The sequence below is a fragment of the Benincasa hispida genome, chromosome 11 (genome assembly GCF_009727055.1).
Source record: "Benincasa hispida cultivar B227 chromosome 11, ASM972705v1, whole genome shotgun sequence".
NCBI classification, from domain to species: domain Eukaryota; kingdom Viridiplantae; phylum Streptophyta; class Magnoliopsida; order Cucurbitales; family Cucurbitaceae; genus Benincasa; species Benincasa hispida.
The window spans coordinates 72,823,876-72,848,472 of NC_052359.1; the positions used below are offsets into that span (position 1 = coordinate 72,823,876).

The 24,597-nt window shown below is 35.5% G+C and overlaps 1 protein-coding gene across 4 annotated transcripts in view; it reads left to right on the forward strand.

Annotated features, from left to right (window-relative positions):
- Positions 1–23,746, forward strand: part of LOC120090478 (DNA topoisomerase 3-alpha) — a 30,839-nt gene extending 7,093 nt beyond the window's left edge. For 3 of the 4 annotated variants that reach the window (XM_039048173.1, XM_039048175.1, XM_039048176.1), the window contains 14 exons: positions 4,522–4,596; positions 6,231–6,320; positions 6,457–6,561; positions 8,740–8,774; positions 15,823–15,952; positions 16,926–16,978; positions 17,058–17,157; positions 18,352–18,390; positions 19,586–19,664; positions 20,373–20,444; positions 21,892–21,963; positions 22,063–22,209; positions 22,614–22,734; positions 23,232–23,746. In XM_039048173.1, coding sequence (XP_038904101.1) covers positions 4,522–4,596; positions 6,231–6,320; positions 6,457–6,561; positions 8,740–8,774; positions 15,823–15,952; positions 16,926–16,978; positions 17,058–17,157; positions 18,352–18,390; positions 19,586–19,664; positions 20,373–20,444; positions 21,892–21,963; positions 22,063–22,209; positions 22,614–22,734; positions 23,232–23,478 — 1,365 coding nt within the window. In that variant the 3' untranslated portion in view covers positions 23,479–23,746. The remainder of the gene's footprint in view (positions 1–4,521; positions 4,597–6,230; positions 6,321–6,456; positions 6,562–8,739; positions 8,775–15,822; positions 15,953–16,925; positions 16,979–17,057; positions 17,158–18,351; positions 18,391–19,585; positions 19,665–20,372; positions 20,445–21,891; positions 21,964–22,062; positions 22,210–22,613; positions 22,735–23,231) is intronic. The other variant, XM_039048174.1, reaches the window with a different exon arrangement.
- The last annotated feature ends 851 nt before the right edge of the window (positions 23,747–24,597 follow it).

Sequence of the window (24,597 nt, forward strand, 5' to 3'; positions counted from 1 at the left end):
GCCCACCCGGACATCTCAACTAAGTTGATACCCCCTTAGCACCCACATCATTTCCTACAATCTAATCTCAATATAAAAAGATCAATATAAAAAATCACTTTTCTTACGGTATTCAAAAAGAGATTACAAAAAGGCAGTTTCCATCCAAACAAAAAGTACATTAGAACAATTATCAAAACGGACTTAAACAAGAGCAAATTACGTAGTAAAGATAAATGCCCGCTAGCTTGAGCAAAGATCTTGAATAGAGAATGCCTCGAAATGGTTGGATTGAGTGCACCACAAAGAAGCATTTCGACGGGTAGCGTCAAGGCAATCTGACCAACCAAGGAATTTATCATGGAATACCCTTTGGTTTCTCTCAAACCACAATTCAACCAACAAAGCCTTGACTGCATTGATCCAAATCAAACGAGGTTTTTTTGTTAAATGAGGACCGATTAAAAGCTGCTGTACCTTGTCTCTAAAATCATTGCTAAACACCCATGAGGTATTGAAGATGTTGAATAATTCCTACCAACACTTAACTGAATAATTGCAATTGAAGGATAGATGCTATAAATCCTCTCCATTCTGTTTACAAAGAAAGCACATGGAAGGAGACAAGCAACTTAAACGCATCTTATGTTGCATAACTGAGGAGATGTTTAGTAAACCAAAGACCATTGTCCATACAAGGACGTTGATACATCTTGGACAATTTGGCTTCCATAATGCATGATAGAACGATTTGTCCAAAGGGGAAGAAGGAGAAAGGTGAGCCGAGAGAGATTTTATAGAAAAGATCCCACTCCCTTCTAGTGGCCAAGATCTTTTATCAAAGTTTTCTGTCACTTTTCTAGCTGAGATTTGCTCGAGCAAATTATGATACTCAATAATTTCCTCCTCTTTAAGCAAACGACGAAAATAATAGACCAAGAGGCCAAAGAGTAATCCCAATGATTAGCAACCGAACCTTTTGGAAACAAGGCTGCTTTAAAGAGTCTTGGAAATAGAATGCCGAAAGGAACCACCATCCCAAGCATCCTCCCAAAAAGCAATACGGCTGCCATTTCCAAGGTTATACTTAGCTAGAACATCCACTTTCTGCCAAGTCCTAGAAATGCTTATCCAAGGATTTCTCAAACTTCTTCTAACTTTTCCGACTGTGTGCCGATTATAAGAATCTTTACCATGGATGCTTCTAACAACTTGGCACCAAAGTGAATTTTCTTCTTCCAAATATCTCCATCTCCATTTTGATAGAAGAGCCAAGGTTTTTGTCTTGAAGCCTGAGTGGGAGGGTTGGCCTTCTTCTAGACATCGAGGCTTTCATCTTTCCCCTTGGAGATACATTTGTCAAAATGTTGGTTAGATTAATAGTCGTGTCCGTCTGCGTATTGGTAATGGTTCTACTACCTCTTTTTGGATGGACCCTTGGCTCAGTGGTATTTCATCTACTACTTTCCGTCGTCTGTTCTGCCTTGCCCTTCTAGAAATCCATCTAGCATGCATTCAGTTTATGTTTTTCTGAGAATGAAGGAATTTTAAGGAATAATGATCAGTTATTAAAACAAATTCCTTGCCTATAAGATAATGTTCCCATTGATGGAGGGCTCTGACCAATGCATAAAGTTCTTGTTCATAGGTGGACCACTTTTGTCTAGCCTCGCTTAGCTTTTCACTAAAAAACTCTTAAGGATGAGATTCTTATGAGAGGACAGCCCCTATGCCAGTAGAGCTTGCATCTATAGCTACTTAAAATACTTTACTAAAATATTTGAGAGCTAAAACCAGTGGGTTAGCTAATTTATCTTTTAAAACATTAAAACTATCCATAGTCTCTTTAAACCATGCAAATTTACCTTTCTTTAGGCAACGAGTTAAAGGGGCAGCTATGGAGCTAAAATTCTTAATAAATTTGCGATAAAGTGATGCTAAACCAAGGAAAGATCCTCTTTGACCGATGTAGGTATTGGCCATTCTTTGATGGCTGCAATTTTTTGAGGATCCGCTTGGACACCTTGTCCAATAATGAAGCCAAGAAATTTGATGTTGCTGCATAAGAAGACATTTCTTAGGATTGATGCATAGAGCATTAGATTCAAGGATAGAGAATACTTCCTGGAGGTGTGTAGGGTGGTCATTGACAGTCTTGCTGTAAATTAGGATGTCATCAAAGTAAATGACCCCAAATTTGTTGATGCAAGGTAAAAATATTTGGTTCATAAATCTCATAAAAGTGCTAGGTGCATTTGACAGCCCAAAAGGCGTTACAAGCTACTCAAATAGTCCTTGGTTAGTTTTGAATGCGGTTTTCCACTCACCCGGTCTAATTCTTATTTGGTGGTATCTACATAATCCACCTTGGAAAATACCTTTGCACCGGCTAATTGATCAAGTAGGTCCGAAATTCTTGGAATTGGAAATCTATATTTGATTGTTATCTTATTGACCGCACGAATATCTATGCATAAGCGTCAACTACCATCTTTTTTAGGAGCTAAAAGAGTTGGGACAGCACAAGTGCTGAGGCTAGGTTGAATATGTTTCTTATGTAAGAGATCTTGGATAATGGCTTGGAGGGCTTGGCACTCACTAGGGCTCATTCGGTAGTGGGGCAAGTGGGGTAAAGAGGATCAGGGGATGAAATCTATGTTATGTTGGATGTCCCGGAGTTGAGGTAGGCCACTTGGGACCTTAGTAATGGAGGGAAACTTGTCTAAAAGGTTCTGCAGTTTGCTGTCCATAGGGGTTGGTAATAAGGCCTCGGGTTTGGCATGGAGAAATAAAGCTAGTTTGAATGTGTTTGCATTTGCCCAAACTTGTTTATAAGGCATGATAGAAAATAAGTTTGCCTTGTGCTTCTCCTTGATGATATGTTTGCTCATAGGAGTTTTCAAATCAATAGGTACAAGGATCACCTTTTTACCCATCCATTCAAACTCATATGTGTTGGCATTACCATTATGTTTGGTATGATTATCGTATTGCCAAGGTCTTCCAAGTAGAATGTGACAAGCGTCCATGTCTAGGACATCGCATATGCTTTGATCTTTGTAATGTGTTCCAATTGACAATGGAACCGTACAAAGTTCATTAACAATAACCTCTCCCCCTTTTTAATCCATCCTACCTTATAGGGGCTTGGATGGGGGTCAATTTTTAGCTTAAGGTGGTGTACAAGTTTCTTAGACAACATATTTGTTGAACTTAGTGAATTTGAAAACATAAAACAAATCTGGATTCTCTACCAAACAGGCCTTTAGGTTTCAAAAGCTGGGTCAAAACTCATTCGGGCTCCTCAAAAGAAGCCATCTATTCAAAAATCTCATCGAACAAGTCTTCTTCAACTCTAGTTTTCAGTTACAACAATTGGGTTCCATCATTGCGGAACTGTGCTATTAATGGCGTGGAAATTTTAAAAAGTAGAAGCAAAATTACTTTATCCATGTTTTCTTATGCATTTCAATCTTTGTATTTACTTTCTTTTATTTTTCTTTATTGTATTATACACTCTGTACTGTGTCATTTCATTATCTTAATGAAGATGCTCGTTTCTTTTTTCAGAAAAAAAAAACTTTCCTTTGATTCACTTTTTATTCACCGTTACTGTCTTGTTCTCTTAGTTTATCACCCACTTGCATATGAGAACTACAAAAAATAGTATTAGCAATTTACAATCAAGATATAGGGTTTGAAACATTTTGCTATCATGTTTAGTCGCCATCCTTTTACTGAACATGAAGTAAAAAGGATGTACATTTTAAAATTGACTTGACTGGGTATTTTTGGTATTTTTGTTTGGTTTCCTTTATACTTTGAGCATAGTCTATTTTCATTATCCCAATGAAAAGATTTTTTATTTTTTAAAAAATTCAGCTGAATAACTTAATTCTTGACTTTATCTCTATTTTGATTACTTTGTTATCTGATTTTATTTCCATCAAGATTTTTCCTTCTAAACAAAGCACAACGGGTGATATGCATGGTGATGATTTGACAAAAAAGTTATATATTTTTACTAGAAATATTATGTGCCATCAGAAATATTATGTGACGTATTATGTTTAGAACATAAGCATGCTCATGGGTTGGTGGAATTTGCTGCTATTGAAGTGGCGGTAAGTGATTTTATTTAGCCACTTTTGAAAATCTTGTTATTGTAAGTGGAAATAACAACCGTTAACTAAAGTTGGTGCCAACTCTTCCGAATGCACCGACAGATGGTAAAGGATCTTCTGCAACACTAAGTAGAAATTAGTCATACTACCATTTTTTCATTGAAAATGGCATCGCATTATTTGCAAAATAATTCTGTAGTATGACCAAACAGGCGGCCGAGTACTGATCTCTGATCTCTCTCTCTCTCTCTCTCTCTCTCATGGATACCTTATCATGCAATTTGGGATTAGCCTTTTTGTCCCCCTTTTTTGTGAAGGACATGAAGTATTGGTGGTAAATAAGTTCTTCTTTCACATACAATTCAATCTAACTCGTTACATTATTGGTTTTGTTTGATGTGATTGCACCTTTGACCAGAGAAATTACCTGGATGTTTACCGCTTTGAATCATGGGGAGGTTCAACTATTCCAACCTATGTTTCTGGGCAACAGGTTTCTGTTCACTCATTACGTTTATATTGATCAGTCCATTATGGTAGTCCTGCTCCTGCATATGGTTGCCTTTTTTGTGCAAATTAATGGGTTCATTCATTATTCATATATGGGTTTCATGCAGTGGTTATTTACTACTATTTTTTTCTGGATGAAAAATCATACTTTCACAGAAAATAAAAGGATATGCTAAATACCACCCAAGTTTCATACCAATAATTTTTATTCATATGGGGAAGGAAAGTATTTCATATGCAAACCAAATTATCCTTCATATTGACCCAAAATTAAATTGTAAGTTTTGAATTAATTAGAATTGTTTATGATGGGGTAAATGGCAGGATCATTTACTAGAGTAATGATTGAGTGTAACAAACTCTCAGTTGAAAACTTGAAGCACTACGGTCGCAAATTTAAAACTCTAATTTTCTTTGTATACCTTTTTTCGTTTTCCTTTGAGATTGAAAATTCTAGTCTCAGGACAACTACCATGGGTTGCCTTGAGGTCACTGAGGCAAGTAACTCCATGGTGAATCTTCTTTTGGTTTCGTACATTTTAATTATTAGTTAATAGTTTCTTTTAATCTCTTCAATGAAAAGTTCTATTTCTTGTTACAAAAAAGGGGGAAATTTTACAATATTACAGTATGTATGAAATTGTATAATATTTATAACAATATGTCTTAACTCACTCTATCTATTTTTTTTATTCTTTTAGATAAGTAACAATTTCATTGATGTATGAAATTCACAAAAAGGACGTACAATCCATGATGATTACAAAGAGCTATCCCAGTTGTTCAAAAGGGAAGCATAAGAATATGTAGCAAAAAGATTAGAACTCTTACACTAAGAAGTAGCATAATAAATGACAATATGAAAAAAACACAACGAAAGATGTTCTTTATCCATGAAGACTTTTTGGTTTCTTTTCTTCCATAGGATCCAAAAAGAAGCACGGGAAATATGTATCCACATTATAGCATTCTTGAGGGCAACTCACTCTATATATGAACCTTCCATTATCAACTCCTGGTTAATGACAAATATGCCTCCTAATCCCTAAAAGTATATCTTATATTTTCATATATTCCTTATAAAGAGCTTTGGCTTTATTTTATTTTATAATAGTTTTTATATATTTATTAAAAATCAGGTGAAGGAGTTGAGGTGTGGTACTTCATGCCTTAGTGCTTAAGCCACGTACACCACATCAGCCACCTTCACTTCCCTATCATGTACGAGGAACCACTCTTTTAAGTATGTTAACCCAAAATCAATGAAAATTGAGGTTGTTCGAACGTTGCATTTGACTAACAATCTTTTGGTGGCAATTAGTTTTATTTACTAATGTTTTTACTTTCCATTTACTCTGTCTCAACGGTATGCCTAACTGTAACATCTCTTATGGCTAAGACAAAATTAGTAACCAAGATTTAGTTCCAAAACACTTGAGCCATAACCTAAAAATTTACTTGAAGCATAAGTAAAATAGTAACCAATAACCATAAGCACTAATTTGAGAGAATTGTTTGGCCTTTTGAGTGAGGAGGTTCAACTTAGCATTTTTTTCTTGTAGAGCAGGTAATTAAAGGTGTCAATAACTACATCTCCTTTGGCCATTTCTTTTACAGTTCGTTCCAACAACATTAACTCTTGATTCAGGAGTCACGAGACCACCTCCCCTTCTGAGTGAAGCTGATTTGCTTTCTTGTATGGATAAGGTAAGTAAGATGTGTTTGACAACTGAGCTTATCAAATTCTGGGGTGTGAGCCTTTATGTTGGACTAAATTTATATTGCAATTGAGTGGTGAAGCCTTTATCTTTGTTTAAGTTCTTTTTTTTGTTCCTTATTTAAGGAGGGAATTGGTACAGATGCAACAATGCATGACCACATCAAGAAGCTGTTGGATAGATTTTATGCAACGAAGGATGCAAACACTCGGTTCACACCAACTAACCTTGTAATGAGCTTGGATTTTGTCCAGCAGTCATCTTTTTTCCCATATGCTCCTTTCATTTCTTAATGTGATTTATAAGATGAATGCTATCAACGTTACCATTAATGCACGAGCTGATTCAAATTGTTCTTATATATGTTATTATTATTATTTTTTAAAAAATAGAATTAATGAGTTTCATTGAGGAAAAGAGAGAATACAAGTGTCCAGAAAAAACCAAGCCCACAAAAAAGGAAATTCCGCTAAAGAAAGGGACTCCGACTAGCCTATCGAACAATTACAAAAGATCTTTGAAATCGAAGCCTAAAGGAAAACATGTAATCTAACAAGGGACCAAACATCACTAGGATCCCTCTCCACCCCTCTAAACACCCTATTATTCCGCTACCCCTAGATCACTCACAAAATAGTGCACACCCCAGCCAATCATAAAAAACGACCCTTCTCTCAAAAGGGTAGATGGATGAGGAACTCCCCAATCATATGGGTTTTTGATGTTAGTATAGAATTGAGAGAACACTTGAGAAACCCTCATCATATCATCCCGGGAGGAAAAATTCATAAGTGTTATTTATAGGATCAATAAGAATTCCTATTTAGAAATTTATTGGAAGTTCTTATAAAAAAGCAAAAAAGAAATTTATTGCAAGTTAACCATCATGGGTTTGCCTAATGGTAAATAGGAAGCATGACCTTGATAAAGGGTTAAGAAGTCATGGGTTCAATCCATGGTGGCCACCTACCTAGGATTTAATATCCTACGAGTTTCCTTGATACCCAAATGTTGTAGGGTTAGGCGGGTCGTCCAAAAAAAAAAAAAATATTGGAAGTTTGGAACCCTTAACATGAAATTTGTCTTGATTTGTACTCGTTCTTCTAGTTTCGTTAACTTCAGTAGGTGTATTGTCCTGCTAGAGTCAATGAAAAGACTTTGGAGGAATGTGATGTAATTCTCCTAATGAGGCAATAGTATCCAAAGCAAACCAAACCATGTATGCCTTTAGGATTCCCCGTCGACTTTAGCACTTGAAAAATTGAATTGATTTTGGTTTCAGAAAGAACAAGCACATCCAAATTACATTTGTAATTCACAATTTAACCTCAAAAGCTTGGGAACAAAGGTAATCGCTTGGCTTTGAATCTAGGCCCATGACATTCCAAGGGAGGGCCAATGAAGCGTCTAATATCCCTTTGAAAGGATCTGTTCCACATCGAGATCTACCTTTATCGTAATTGATGAAACTATGTTATCAAGTCGTTTTTAATGTTGTCCCCTTTTGTTTCACAGCTAGCTCTCTTGCAGTCCCGTGTTTCAGGAGAATGAGGCTAAATTGTTCCTTTTTTTTTTCCCAGCCATTTCGCTTTAGCTAGGTCCTTCCGTTGATCCTTTTTCTTCCGTAACTAAGGGGGATTTGTTCCTCCCACCTATATTCATGAAGTTTTATGGAGTGTAAAGATTACTAAAAAATGTGAAATGTTCCTTTGGTCATTTGCTTTCTCCTCCTCCCCCGGATATATGTGGTTGAAACCTTCACTCTCTTTGAGGACCGTTGTTCAAGATTTTTCATCCTCTCTTCCACTCTCTTAATATCCCTTTCATCTGTTTCTAGTATTACACTAGCAAAGATGGCTTGACAGGCATTTCTTGAAATATTGAGTTCCTTTCCTTGGACTGTTGCTGTATTTCTCATTGGACGATTAAGTCCCGATGGATTCTACAGCACAAATGAGATTTTGCACATTTGTGTATTTACACAGATTTGCTATTTTTTGACTGTAAAGAGAGGATTTATATATTTATTTACCTTTCATTTTTAAATAAGTTATTAGCAGTTTTTCAATGCTCATGATATATACTTACTGGTAGAATCAAATGGCATAAACTTCACAAATATGACGAAAGAAGTCATCTTATGGTGCCCCTTTTATTCTATCATTTGACCTAGCTATATTATTGAGGACAAAGTTGGGGGAGAAGTTGATGTTCGGTAGAGTCCAATTTATCAAATTTCATGGGTTTCTAAGTATGATTGATTTTAGTGATATTCATTTATTTCTTATGTTGTTGATTATATTTCTTACAGTATCTTTGAAGAGCTTTTGATATACTTTATGGTTTACTTTCTTTATCTACAATCATTTAGTTTTTCTGTTTCTTCTAAAAATTTACAATTCTTTCAGGGTGAGGCTCTGGTTATGGGATATGACGATATGGGGTGAGTATTTTTATTTAGAGTATTATATAGACGGCATAGTTTAAACAAACACCCTTCATCATACAGAAGTTAACATGAGACAAACTAGCTACCTTCATAGAGAAATCACAGTAGCCTAGTAGCTTGTCGTTTAGATATTTTCTGTAGAAAATAAGATAATTCTTTCTAACTATGTTCTGTTAGATTCTGTAAAAGTGTCCATATAATTAAATTTACTATAATTTATGAGCTTAAACTTTAGGGTTAGTCTATTAGCTTATTTTTTAGCTTCGGTTTGATGTGGGTTTTTGGGAACAATGTAAAGGATAATATTTCACATCTTTTGGTTGTCCTTCTCCATCTTCTAGAGCTCAGATTGTGTGGTCAAATGAAGTTAAAGTTTTGGTTTATGAGATTTGGTTTGAATGTATCAGAGAATTCTCCATGATTATTACAAGGATTAGTCAGACAAATGGGATTCAATTCGTCTTTTAGCTTCTTCTTGGCGTTCGCAGTCCAAGCTCTTTGAAGATTATTCTATGTAGGATATTTGTCTCAATTGGAATACTTTTGTTTTTTTCTATATAATCAAGTATTTTAAATCTAATGTAATCTCTGAAATCTTGTTTTGTATTTGATGAAAAGCAATAAAAGAACAGAGGAGAGACACACAATAGTTTACATGGAAAACCCTATAACACGGAGAAAAAACCACGATATAGAATGTTTCTTATTAATTTTCTGATACAAACAATATAGGGAGACTACACATATAAATAGAACAGTAGGAAACCCTAGGGCACAGGTAAAAGACAAAAACGCCCCTAGGGCAAACTCCCCTATTTTCAACACTCCCCCTCAAGTTGGGGCATAGATATCGGTAAGACCCAACTTGCTAACACAAAAATCGAAGTTTTGTCTGAGAAGCCCTTTTGTGAGAACATCTGCGATTTGTGTAAGCCTCAACGCACTGTTTGTTAGACTTCTTGAACATCAACCCCTTACCAGGAGTAGTTTTCAAATATCTCAGGATACGTTCCACAGCCTTCATATGTTCTTCGTAAGGAGCTTTCATAAACTGACTAACTACACTGACAACGTAAGATATATCTAGTTTGGTATGAGATAGGTAGATCAATCGCCCAACAAGACGCTGATACCTTTCGTTATTAACCGGAACACTGTTATTCAAGTTAGTAAGTTTAGCATTAACCTCCATATGGGTACACCTTGTTTACAATCCGTCATAGCTGTCTCCTTGAGCAAGTCAAGAGTGTATTTCCACTGAGACATTGAAATCCCATCTTTCGATCGAGCCACTTCCATTTCGAGAAAATACCTCAATTTTCCAAGGTTTTTAATTTCAAACTCCTTAGTCATTCTCCTCTTCAGCTTGACAATCTCTATAGCATCATCACCAGATATGGCAATGTCATCCACATACACAATAAGTACCGCAATTTTCCCTTATATTGACCTTTTTGTAAATAGAGTGTGATCTGAATGCCCTTGACTATACTCTTGAGATTTTACGAAGGTAGTGAATCTGCCAAACCAAGCTTTGGGAGATTGCTTCAACCCATATAAGGATTAACTTGGGGGGAAACTCATGTAAACTTCTTCTAATTCCCCATTTAGAAAAGAAACATTTTTTATATCAAGTTGATGGAGAGGCCAATCTCTGTTAATTGCTACTGATAGAAGGACCCAAACAGTGTTTAGTTTTGCCATTGGGGAGAAAGTCTCGGAGTAATCTATTTCGAAGGTTTGAGTAAAGCCTTTGGCGACCAATCTCGCTTTGTACCTATCAACCGTTCCATCAGGCTTGTATTTTACTGTAAACACCTACTTGCATCCCATTGTCTTGTGTCCTCTAGGAAGGATGACCCGATCCCAAGTATTATTTTTCTCAAGTGCTTCCATCTACTCCATAACTGCAGTTTTCCATTCATGAATCTCCATCGCCGCATGTATACTGCTTGGTATCATAATTGTGTCCAGGCTTGTAGTAAAGACCTTGTTTTCTGGGGATAAATTACTGTAAGACAGGTAACTCTGCAGTGGATACTTCGTGCAGGATTTGGTACCTTTTCTCAAGGCAATGGGAAGATCGAGAGAGACATCATAACTTTTCTTCTCACTTAACTCTCCATCACATTCAACCTTTTGCTTAAGAGTCTCATCTTCTGAGGAACTTTTTGCACATTCACCCTCCAAAGTATCATCTGCTGGAGTAGTTTTTTGGAAATTATCACCACTTGCAACCACATCATCTTCGCATAAGGCGTCCTTAGCACAATCATCGGTACTATCGAGGATTTTTCTGCTTTTACCCACATCATTTTCAACACAAACATCGTTATCACTAGAGGTAGGAATACCAGTATCTGGAACTAATGCTGGGTCTAACTCATGAACCGGAGTTGGAGAAATAACAAGTGACACTATTTCCTTTCTGAGATTCTTCCGATAGTATGTTATCCAAGGAACTTGTTTGGTCGGAAGGACAGTCTCGTCAATTTGGCAGGCTCAGGAAGAACATCCCCAGGTTCAGACGCAGAAATAATAATCCCAGGTTCAGATAACCCTAATGGACTTGGACTTCAATAAGTCTCCTCACTAGTACTTTCTCCCTGAAGACGACTAATGGGAAAGAAAGGTTGATCTTCAAGGAAAGTAACATCCATCGAGACAGTATTTACGTGAGGATGGGTGATAACATTTGTACTCACGTTGATGAAGAGGATATCCAACAAAGACACATTTTTGAGCACGGGGAGTGAATTTAGTGCGATTAGGATCATGGGCATGGACAAACATGACACACCCAAACACTCGAAGAGGGACATCAGGAACAAGGCGGTTATCGGGATAAAACTCCTTGAAACACTCCAGAGGAGTGTGAAACTTTAAGACACGGGAAGGCATGCGGTTTATCAAGTGGGCTGCCGTTAAGATAACATCCCCCCACAAGTAGGACGGTAGGGAAGTAAACAACATAGGAGAGGGAGCGAATTCAACGAGATGGCGATTTTTTCGCTCAGCCACCCCATTCTGTTGAGGATACAAACTCTGATGAACAATTCCCTTAGAGGCTAAAAATTCCTGGAAAGACTTCTAAAAAATTCATGACCGTTATCACTCTGAAGAATGATGATTTCTGTATTGAACTGGGTTTCCACAGTGGTATAAAATTGTTGAAATACTGACGAGACCTCAAACTTATCGGTGAGAAGGAACACCCAGGTAAGCCGAATGTGATCATCAATAAACGTCACAAACCGACGTTTGCTAGTAGAGGTAGTGATAGGTGATGGACCCCAAACATCACTATGAATGAGAGTAAACGGTTTAGACGACTTGTATGGTTGAGACCGCAACGAGACACGATGTTGTTTAGCTCGGATACACACATCACAAGTCAGACAAAAAATATTAATATTATGAAACAGATGGGGAAATAGATATTTCATATATTGAAAACTTGGATGCCCGAGACAGAAATGCCATAACATGTAATTTTTTTCGGAAGTAGAAAAACAAGAAGAAAGTAAACTAGTCCTATCACATAACCTAGAAGAAGTATCTGCATTAAGGAAATAGCGCCCCCCATCATGCCGGGCAGTGCCAATCGTCGTCCCTGAGCTCAGATCCTGAAAAACAACAGCATCGGATGAAAAAGTGACCTGACATCCCAGATCTCTCGTAATCTTACTAACAGATAATAAATTATAAGAAATTTTGGGAACATGCAACACATTGTGTAGGGTTAAACCCTTAAAAGGAGAGAGATGACCCTTTCCTGTCATAGGAGCAAACCATCTGCAATTCTGATTCTCTCATTATCGACACTTGGAAAATATGAAATAAACTGGTTAGAAGAGTCGGTTAAGTGATCCGTAGCCCCTGAATCTAGCATCCACGGCTTGCTACCATTCACACTAATAAAACCAAAGGATTGAGTTGTACCTGATTGGGCAATCGTACTGACACCCACAACACTGGAGTCATTCAGATTAGTTCCCTGATTTTGAGGCTGAGAGCTACGATTAGCGGACTCACCTACTAATGCTTGTCCGGACCTTGACTGACGTCGTTTACTATTAGGCGGACAACCATGCAACTTCCAACACTGATCTTTGGTATGCCAATGTTTCTTGCAATGTTCACATACTGGAGGAGACTTACTGTTCTGTTTATCATTAATAGGACCAGATGTCTTAAATGTAGCGAAATCTGTCGAAGAGATCAGTAAATTGTTCATGGCACTAGACCTATTCCTCCAGACGAATTTCAGAACAAACTTCCATAAGGGACGGTATTGGACGATGACCCAGGATTCGACTCTGTACGCCGTCGAACTTAGAATTTAGGCCTACAAGGAAATCATAGACCCGATCAGTTTTTTCAGACTTGAAGTGTTCAACTCCCCCGCAAGGACAATCCCAAACCATCTCACGACATAGGTCCATCTCTTGTCATAGTAACGACAATTTATTGAAGTAGGCTGTTACATCCATCGTTCCTTGTTTGCATTCATGAACTTGCTTGCGTAAGGTGTAGAGCCGGGAGGCATTTTGTCGTTTGGAATGTAACTTCTGAAGGACATCCCATATGTCCCGAGCAGTAGCAACATACGATAGGGGTTTCCCTATCTGAGGTTCCATGCTACCTATTAATAGAGATCGGAGTAAAGAATGCTCCTCCTTCCAGACACGTTCTTGAGGGTCACCTGGTCTTGGTTTCAGTATCTCATGCTTTAAATACCCGAATTTATGATGATCCTCAAGGGCCATCTTGATAGATTGTGACCAAGAAAAATAGTTTTGCCCATTCAATTTTTCTCCAACAACAAAACTTGTAGAGTTTCCCATAGACCCAGATAGTAAATGTGCTGTAGGTTAAGTAGGGAAAGAGGTTACCAGATTTTTGGAGTACATTGGTAGATTAGATGGGAAATCTGACGGAATACCTGAGGTTGTCCCAAGTGCTTCTTCGAAGGTAGCTATCTGTTGTTGAATAGATTCGTTTTGCTGTTTAAGTTGAAGTTGAAGTTGGGTGAATTGTTCCTGAATATAGTCAAGTTTGTCCAGGATATGGTGGTGATGATGATTCCCCCACTTCAAATCTGCCACCCATAAGGACTTTTTGGCCGAGACTGCCACCCAAGCTCGGTTGGAACGGAGGCACGGTCGGTACCGGGCAGAAACCACGGCTGGGATCAACGGACGTTGGTTGGGATCGGGTACAGACAACAGTTGGCACTAAACGCCTAGCTTCCGATCGTCTGAGGCGTGCCTCCGGAATTCGTCTGGTTGCTCCGCAGGTCCGTCTGGTGATCGATCCAGTCGGCTGACTGGGTCTGCTGGTTGCCGATCCAGTCGGCTGCCTGTCCTCTGGGTTGAGCTGCTCCAATCGGCTGATGAAGATGTGGTAGGACTGACTGGAAGTACCGTTGTATTACGTTTTGTACGACAGTGGCTATATCGATGGTTGCAATGCCAGATGGCACTTGTGATTCTCCTGTTTGGTTTTCCTCAATGGTGGCCAGGGTTTCTTCTCCATGCTCTGATACCATGATGAAAAGCAATCAAAGAAAAGAGAAGAGAGGCACACAATAGTTTACGTGGAAAACCCTATAACAGGGAGAAAAAACCACTATATAGAATGTTTCTTATTAATTTTCTGATACAAATAATACAGGGAGACTACACATATACATAGAATAGTAGGAAACCCTAGAGCACAGGAAAAAGACAAAACGCCCCTAGAGCAAACTCCTCTATTTTCAACAGTATTGAATATGATGAAGGTGCTATGGCTATGTCAACTAGTTGAGATATCCGGATGCATCTCTTGATCCTCAGTGGTTTATTTGGTTCACGTCTCTTTGTATTTTGAGCTTTTGCTCTTTTCATTATGCCAATGAAAAGTTCTATTTCCATTTTTTTTTTAAAAAAAATGTTAGGATTAGTCTGTGATTTAACATGGTATCAAAAACTCCTACAATATCATTTCCTCCCAATTAATATTGATTTTCATTTGTTGGGTCTTCTACAAATTTTCAAACCCACAAGTTAGTGTTAAAGTGTCAATATAATTTAAGGTCATCTACATTATAATTAATAGGTACTTAATGAACACTAATTTATCTTTTTCAATATGAATTTGAGAAACTGATTTAACTGAAATCATTACTAAAGAAATTGTCTCTTTTATATTTCTAGTTTGTTTCGGATGATGTTCCCTCTTTGGTTTCCTGTTTTCTCATTTTTTTTTCTTTTCTTTTTGTTCTTTCTCTATTCCCTGGGAGGTTGTATCCTCCGATCAATGTTGTTCCTTTTCATTAATCAACTAGTAGTTCATACCTTGTTCAAAAAGTACTCAAGAAATTAAGAAAGTGTATATCTGAGAGTATAATGGTAGATGCAACGATATTTTAAAGCATGACAAAATGTGTGATCCAATCATTTGTAGTAAAATTCTGAAGAAAATCCTCTTTGCAATGGAGATTATGTTAATCATGGTATGGTTGTCATAATTAGACATCACTGCATGTGTCTTGGCTTGATTTTTTGGTACCGTAAAAGATCAATAATGTATGAAGGTCACAAAGAGAGGATTGGTTTTGGAACATGACTGGCTATTTTCTATCTGGAAGTTAATTTGTGCAAAGATTCACATGTAATAATTGTATATTCTCAAATCTATAATTAATATTAATTTTCACCGCAAAGGAAATTTCATTAGAAGAAATAGTTAAGAGTTAGGCACCCTGTCCTATGAAGACAAAGAACGTCATCAATTGTTGTGGCTCAAAAACAGCGCTATAAATATCATTTTGAAATAATATCCTTCTTTATACAAATCAGTTTGTGGGATTTTCTCATCTGAATATCTATCTTAATTGGAGTGATTTCATATATCCTTCTTATAGTTTAATTTTAACTTATTTATGCATTGCTTTTTTTCCCCACCAGAAAACAAATTCTCTCTCATTCATTACCTTCCTTTATGGGTGATAATTCTAGTTTAAAACCATTTTTTTTTCTTTTTCTCTTTTTCCTAGGTATAACCTGTGGAAACCACACCTTAGAGCAATCATGGAGCATGAGATGAAAGCAGTCAGTGAGGGCACTAAGAGAAAAGATGAAGTGTTGGCTACATGCTTGCAGCAGATGAAATCTTGCTTCTTAGATGTAAGAATTAATTGTGTTTACAACTTTTTGTCATGAATTTAATTTCTGATTTTGATTCCACTTTATGAATGAGACTTTTACAGAATTGATTTTAGTTGTGAAACTAAGCATTTGTTATGTACCAAAGTGCCAAAAAAATTTCAGGTTAAATTGTCACGTCCTTGTCACTAATTTTTTGCTAAAATGCTGATCGACTCATATAGCTTGGGGAGATTGGGTTGATTGAGTAACAGAATATTTAGGGAGTTTACTTTTGTTTTTTTGCCTGAGACATTAAAAAGAATTCACATTTTTTCATAAGAAATATAAAATATTTTGTTTTTGGAGTAAACCAGCCAAGACCAATGAGCTTGGAGAGGAAAATATTTTGACCTCTTGCCGATTACCACGGTGAGGAGAGCCATGTTTCATTCCTTGGAATTTATATATCTGCATTCAGCAACATAGTGGGGATTCAACAAGCTATTAAATTGGTCCTTTGATGAGTTGAAAAAGTTGTTTTCACTTTGAGGGTTTTTATTTTTCTTATTTATTTATGTCTATTTGCTTGGTTAGTGGGTTAAAGTCCTCCATGAATAGGGAGTCAATCTCTTATGTTTATGTACTTTTGATGGATAATAAACTTCTTTTCGGTTAGAGTTTTTGGATATTTCTTTTCTTTGATGCTAAGTTGGATCATCTTTTATAGAACAAGTACACTGAATGATATTAGTATATATAGGAAATACTTTTTCATTTAATTGACTCTCGAGAAAGGAAAAGTTCATTGACTTCTAAAAAAGGAAAAATCAATTGACTCTTTGCTTTATTATAAAAGATTCTCAATGCCTGTAAACATAATAATTTTAGATGTGCTTAAATTTCAACTTTAAAATGTTCTAAAATTAAAATGGTTTAGTTTATTCTTCTAAGAAGTGTGAAAGATCTATTGTATTTATGCTGTGTCTTTTTTCCCTTTTCCCCATATCTGCAGGCAAGGGTCAATAAGCAAAAACTTCTTGAAGCTATGGAGGTTTTCTTTGAGAGGTGTTTCTATATTACTTTATAAAAAATTGTTCTTGTATCTTTTTTTTGTCTGTTGATGCATCCTCTTTCACTTATGCAGATCTAATGGTTCTGGCGGTGATGAAAATCGTGCAGTTGGAGAAGTTGTTCAGCGGTGTGGATTGTGTCAGGACTCAAACATGGTGCTTAAAAGAAACAGGGTAATGATATATGTATAAATTCATGTTCATGGAAAATTAGGTATTTCAGGCCAATAAATCACTCTTTCATAGTAATGTGAATTTGTCCATACTTCGTTATACCTATTTCATTGTAAAACTTTTGGAAATTGGAATATTTTATTTATCTTTATATTTTATTTTTGATGAGGGGAATCATCGCCACATCTATTTTATTATCATCTTTTTGGATGAACACAAGAAACTTTGATAAATAAGATTTTAATGTTGGTGATGTCTTGGTGTAAATGCCCCCACCCATTTTCCAACTATAGTCTCTCAATGATTTAAGGATCGATTGTAGAGCTTTTTGTAGTCCTCTTTGATAAGATTTAATGTCTGTGGATGGTTCTTCCTTCTGTAATCAATGAAATATTTGTTATGTATATAATTCGTCTAACTTTTAAAAGTTTACTTCAGTACTTGAATTTTCACTTCTTATTTTTCTCCTTTTTTTTTGAATAGGAAATAGATATTTTCATCAATGAAGAAAAGTGTACGAGAGAAATTATACAACAACGTACAAAGAGTGGGCTGAAAGAAGTAGAAAATAAAAGCAAGACAGAAAACAAACAATGAAATAAAGAGGAAAGAAAACAAACACTCAAGAAAACATCCCAATTGTTACTAATAAATAGAAGTGTAAAATATAAGGCTCAAGTTGGAAAAAATAATAAAACTATTGTGGATGCTTAAGTAGTTAAGTATATTGAGGATCACTGGTTACTGTTTTGCCCTCCTTTATTTTGTTTTTTTAGATAAAAGTTGGAAAATCTACATGAATTTAAAACTAGGCCGTTAGGGCAGTTTGGCTCCTTTTGGGATGTTATTTTTGTAGGTTCATCTTTCAGTTTTGGTTCTCTAGCTATGGGCCGAATTGTATTTTTTTCTCAATAAAAGCTTGATTTTTTTTATTATGATAATCATTTTCCCGTCAATAAAAAATTGGTTCTAGAAACCATAAACTCCAAAGCTGGTCAGTTTTTTTTCATCATCATCATCGTCGTTATTATTATTATTATTATTTGACAATTCTCAATTTGATCAATCCTTTAAAATTATGTCTTAAGTAGTTGAAACTTGGAACTAACTTTGTCCTAATATTTTAGTTTTTATTTTTTTCATTTTTATTATTTGTAGTAACCATCTTGAATAGTTCACTTTGACAATCTGCAGGATGGAAATTACATGGTTGGATGTTTGGCCTTTCCCCAGGTGTGACGTGACCATCTTCCTTGATGGGTGCCACTTATTATAAATATCATGTTGGCATATTAATTTTCCATGAAGAATTAGGAATTTGATTGTTATTTTGTCCAACCCCCCTATTCCGTTCCTTCTTTTAACACACAAATACATGCACTAGTTAGTTTTTTAGTCTAGAAAATGATATCTTACCGTTGATAAGTCCCCTAAGCCAAACGGTATTAGCTCTATTAACTGAATGTCATCGTGGTTTTTGAACAAGAAATAACTTTTCGTTGGGGGATGAAAAGATACAAGTTATTCACGGAAAATCAAAATGACCTATCAAAGGAAAAAAGAAAAAGAACAGCAGTCAACCAAAAATGAAAATAGACCAAAACAACGTCTAAGAAGAATTACAATTAAAAACCTAAAATAAAACAAAGGAACAAACCAACAATAAAATTAACCTGCAACAAAGAACAAACAAAACCAAAGAAAACGCTAGACAAACTTAAGAAACCAAACAAAAGGACCAAAAAAATAACTACTCCCAAGTAGCCAAAGCCAACCAGAAAATTCCAATTAGCTGTAATTATAATGTGATTATTTTGCCTTAAACATCTGCTTTATTAGCTGTAATTATAATGTGATTATTTTGGTAGGATTTTTTTTCTTTATGTTTTAGGTCTTCTATTTAAGATAGAACTTTGTATTCTTGTAAAGTAAGAAATAAGAGGAATTATTCGATAAAATTCCAATTTTACCAACAGAAGTATGCCTTGAAACAACAAATAATACATAGGAAAATATGAGAGCAACAGAGGCACGTGAAGTAGCCAAGAAAGAATCAAACTTCAAAAATTATTTGAGGCTGGAACACCACTTCAAAACTTCAAGAGATAAAAAGATCCCTCCAGCTGACAAACTTCATAAATGATGCGAAAGGAACTGCAAAGAGGAGAAAAACTTCCAACCCAAAGGTTTTGGAGTTTTGACTGCGAATTATGTGGTTCTCATGTGGGCATGCATGGCACAAATTCTTTTAACTTGCTAGCTTGTTCTAAATCTAGATAACAATTGTACTGATTAAATAATTCCAACACATTCTAAGTACCGTATCTTTTGTAATGAGAAAATATAATGATTCTTGTGTTAGCAACTACCACTGCCCCTATTTATGTGTTAGATGGTTATTTAACGTATATTATCTACAAATTTCCAGTGTAGAAATGTTGTCTGGCTACCAGGATCCATTGCAGAAGCTGCAGTAACCTCTGATTGTTGCAACTTGTGTACTCCAGGTTTCTGCCTTTGACTAGCTTCGACTTCACTTCTGTATTTTTCCTAAAAGGATCGGAAATAACCCTAGTGTAAACATCATTACATGTTTGCATCTATGGTTGGATTGGAGGCCTTATTAGAAAATGAAGGACAAAATTATGTGCAACCACATTGCATGTGGGATGTTGGATTCCAGTATTTTTAACATAAAACAATAAATAAAACCAGAAAATGAGTTTTGTTTTAACATATTACCTAATGCTGTTATGTTGATTCTCTTTGCCAGGCTGTTTTAGAAAAATGATATGTTTCATGTTCTCGTCGTGCCATTTTCGTGTCTATTGTTCATATCATCGAAAGTTATTAGCTAGAGTTGTCATCGATTTGGGTATTTGTTTTAACATATTACCTAATGCTGTTATGTTGATTCTCTTTGCCAGGCTGTTTTAGAAAAATGATATGTTTCATGTTCTTGTCGTGCCATTTTCGTGTCTATTGTTCATGTCATCCAAAGTTATTAGCTAGAGTTGTCATCGATTTGGGTATTAGTTTATGTTCTTTTCTATTTTCTTATAATGTGGTCAATGATTTTTCTCTATAGAGTTGGAAATAATGAATGACTTTTATTTTTTGTCTATTTTCATTTATTCAATAAAAAGTTACATACTTTAAAATAAAATAAAATAAAATAATGAATGTCTTTTATTTTCTGAAAAATCTTGAAATAGGTCCTGTCTACTTAATCCAATTTAAGTTTCGCCAGCTGGAAATACCACCAAACTACAATGCTAACCACTTGGGTACGTAATGCTATTTTAATCATGGGACGTCAATTGAAGTTCTGTTAAGCATCAGCTGTCTTTTCTTTCTGATATGATTTTGTACCACGATCTTTATGAGGTTATCCTTTTAGATGCACATATGATTATTGCATGGGAGTTGCACAGTTATTCGTTTATGCGTTATGATATTGTTTGCATGTCTATTCTCCACTGAAATTGATGAAAGATATCTGTATACTTTTTTCTGCTTTACATATTAACCTTGCAGAATCTAAAATTTTCATTCTTGTTCATGCTTTATCATTGACAAGAAAGGATAACTGATAATCTAGAGAATCAGTCAATCTGGTTAACTCGGAGTTCTGAAGACTATGCCTTCTTTAGTTGCTTTAAGTTCTGCAATAAAACTTTTGTATTTCTCTCGGTTGTAATTTTCATGCAGTGTTTATAACTCTCGCCAACGACCAGAGAGTGAAAGACAATATGTAGTTTCTATTGATAAGATTACACTAGGGGCTTGGAAAGAATAAGAAGCGATTATACTCTGTACATACACAGAAACTCAATTACACTAGTTTACACAGATTAACAGTAAAAAAAAAAAAATAAGGGCCTAATTAGCCAGCAAATAATGATGCAACAACTGTCCATGTCTGGGGCAAGTTGGAGATTGCTTGACATTATGCATTTTGTCCCAAAAAAGTTAGATGTTTGAATCCCACCCTTACACCATTGAACTAAAAGAACTCCCCGTGTCTAGAAATGTCTCTTTAATATCAAAAGAGTTTATGTTTACTAAAGGAAAGCAACCTTTGTAGGAACTGCAGTTCGTATTAACCACTTACTGTAAACTAACTCAGTAAAATGTAGTAATGGCAGTTTGCACACAACCAGACAGTAGAATACTCACAAGACGGTAAGTACGGAGTAAATTATGATGTATGAGCTTTTGAACTCAAATTTGTTATTATTATCTTGTTGCCTTTTGGAATTTGGATAATATCATAAATATATTTTGATATTTGAGAAAAAGTGAAAGAGAAGCTACTCCATATATTTTCATAAGCATCCATAAAGCTTTGCGGACCTACAAATATAAAAAACAATCAGCCAGACAAAGAAAGTTAGCTGTAAATAAAATGGAACAGCCTGAAAGGGATAAAAATATTTCTGGCGCTAATTAAATAAGGTAACAGAATAAGAACAAGGTAGAAAATAAAACAATAAAGAAAAAAAATTCTACCGTGGTGCATTTTTTACTTATACTAGGAGTAGAATCAGCAGCTGGTTATGCTTATGTTGATTAATGACTATTTCACAGTCTTTTGTTGAAAGCTGAATAGGCGTATCTGGAGTGGAACTTCTTTTATTACCGTTTATAGTACTATTTTCTTTTGTATAGTTTTTCCTTTTTTTTTCTAAATGATCTATGTACTAAATTCTTGGTTCTTTGATTTATGATTAGGTTGTATAGGTGGTTGTGATGATATTCTTAGGCAATTGACTGAAATCTGTGGGACTGGATCCCGCGTATCAGGCATGTCTATGATTTCAGCATCAAAGGAACACTTGCTATTACTTTTCCTCCCATTTTACTTTTGCACATTCAAATTATGTATCAAATTATGTTTTGCAGCTAGAGGTCGAGGGACTTCATCATCCAGTGTGCAGCGAGATAACACCAGGCAAAGTGTATGCATTTTCTGCCAACAAGTAGGGCATTCCTCAAATGATTGCCCTTCCCAGGTTGTAGGTTCCAGAAGTGCTCATCGTCGGCAAAGTGGTAAAGCATGGTTTTCTGTTCTGTAATTGTAAATGAACAGTTCATACATTTTAAATATTTTTAGGGGTGTGAGCCAAATGCTGTAAACATAGAGATATTTACTGTCAAATGCGTAATTTTTTCTTTGGGTCATTTGCATGTCCCCGAGCTCACATTTCATGAAGGAATTAATTTACCTTTTTTCTTTTTCTTTTTCTTTTATTTTATCTTACTGTAGTCATTATTTTTCTCAGAAATTTGTTATCATTGTTATTTTAATGAAAGGGAATCTAACAAATTATAGTATCTACAAATATTTTGAACTTCTGAAATTGCGGATCATCTTCTTTCAGATTCCTATTATTTCCGTTGATAAATTTCAAACCACCATATTTTCTTTATCTTGTTTTATGTTTTGTTGGCAGGAGAATATTCAGTTTCATGTAGTAACTGTGGCACACCATGCGTCTTAAGGACTGCTAATACTACCAATAATAGGGGAAGAAAGTTCTACAAATGTCAATCTCAGGAGTGCAATTTCTTCGTGTATGCGGCTCCCTTTATGTTTGTTTCGTTTGATCTCTTTGAAATTTTTTTATGACATTAAGTTGACAATTTAACATGGAAACTCAAGCACTTGACAATAATGATAATCTTTCCACCTAGATCAACTGTTCATGCATATATTCTATCTGATAATAAGTTAAAAGTTGACTCGACCAAAGAGCTTAAAATCCCCCCAAAAGGAAAAAGCAATGTGGTATTGAACCCTTGCCAACGTATTTTGTCGTTGCTTCACTTGAAGTAGCAACGCTGAACTTTGGCTTCACAATACCATAGTTATGTTCGATGAGGAGAACAGGTTTCACAGTAACTTAATTCTTTCTTCTAGTTGGGCTTCCTTTTCTATTGTGTTGACTTTTTGTATGCTCTTGTATTCTTTCATTTATTTTTCTTAATTTCTAAAATTTCCATTTAAACAGTTGTTATTGCTTATACCTATCTCTTGTTAACATCATTGTAAATAATGCATCCTTTTGCAGATGGGAAGACAATGTAGACAATAGCAATGGAGGAAATAGTGCTTCACGGTCAAATATCAGGACCTCAGGCTCCGCAGCACCTAATCCTAACCCTGGTCGAAACACTGGACGTGGTCGAGGTCGTGGTTGGAGTCGGATTGCGGCGACATTTGTGTCAGCAACTGGTGAGCCAATATCTGATAGAAGATGTTTTGTTTGTGGCGATGCATCCCACTTTGCAAATGTTTGCCCTAACCGTGGTGCTTGATGACTTTCCCCAGCTGCAAGTTCTAAACAGATTTTGTTATAAAAAAGTGATGTTGTGATCACTTTTGAGGGGGAAAAAAATTCTAATATGATCTTTATTGATTGAGCATTATGTTACCTGTACAGTTATTTTTTAAATAGGATTCATAACCCTACATATTAGTTGAAATTTCTACTAACATGCCTCTGTTTATGGCATTGCTGAAATGAAATTACATTGCTACACAATTTTTAAACTCAAGATTAACATACCCGAAATGTTATGCTCACTGATATTGTTAATTTCTAAAAAATTAGTATACTACAAGGATACATTTATAATCTATTTGGTCATATTTCAATGTTTCAGTTCTAAAGATTTGTTTTAATTCACATGTATTACTTTCAATGAAGTTTGAGATTTAAATCTTCATGCTCCATTTCTACTAAGAAATAATTACGTCGTTTAAATTATATCATTTATTGTTTATCTACTTGCAAATATGTCAGCTAATCATGCATTGCACTATCAACTCATGTTATAAAATTAAATATTGATGCATTTATTCTCCTTATCATGAAATCGTTAATTAAAGAATATAAAAAACATAAAAAATATCAATACACGGATATGCGTGGTTCACTAATGGTGTGTTAGCTACGTCAACAGGTAGAAGGAGAACAGTATTATTAAAGAGGATGTTTTTGGAATATATCAAAACAACGTTTCTAAGGGTTAAAAAGTTTATATAGTGCACTACTCTAAATCCTAGGGTCATATCCCGTATTTGGTTGTTTGAAGTGCCAACAAACAAATTCAAGACATCCAACGTTCTTTTGTGATCTTTCGAGACTCGATTTTCAATTATATCATCTACTTCCTTCGCTTCTCCATCTTCATTATGATCACGATTAGATAGAATTGCATCAACCCAACATTGGAGCTCTTTAGTGGCTGCTTCTTCTATAACAAAACAAAATAATTTCATCAATCTTGTTTGTTTGATTAGTATATAGCTCAATTAATAAAGATATATATTCTCAAGGTAAAAAATTTGAATCTTGAAAAATGCGGAGAAATGACCTAGTCTAGGAACGGTATTGGCCTTGAGGATGCATTATGATTAGAGGGTCATGGAAG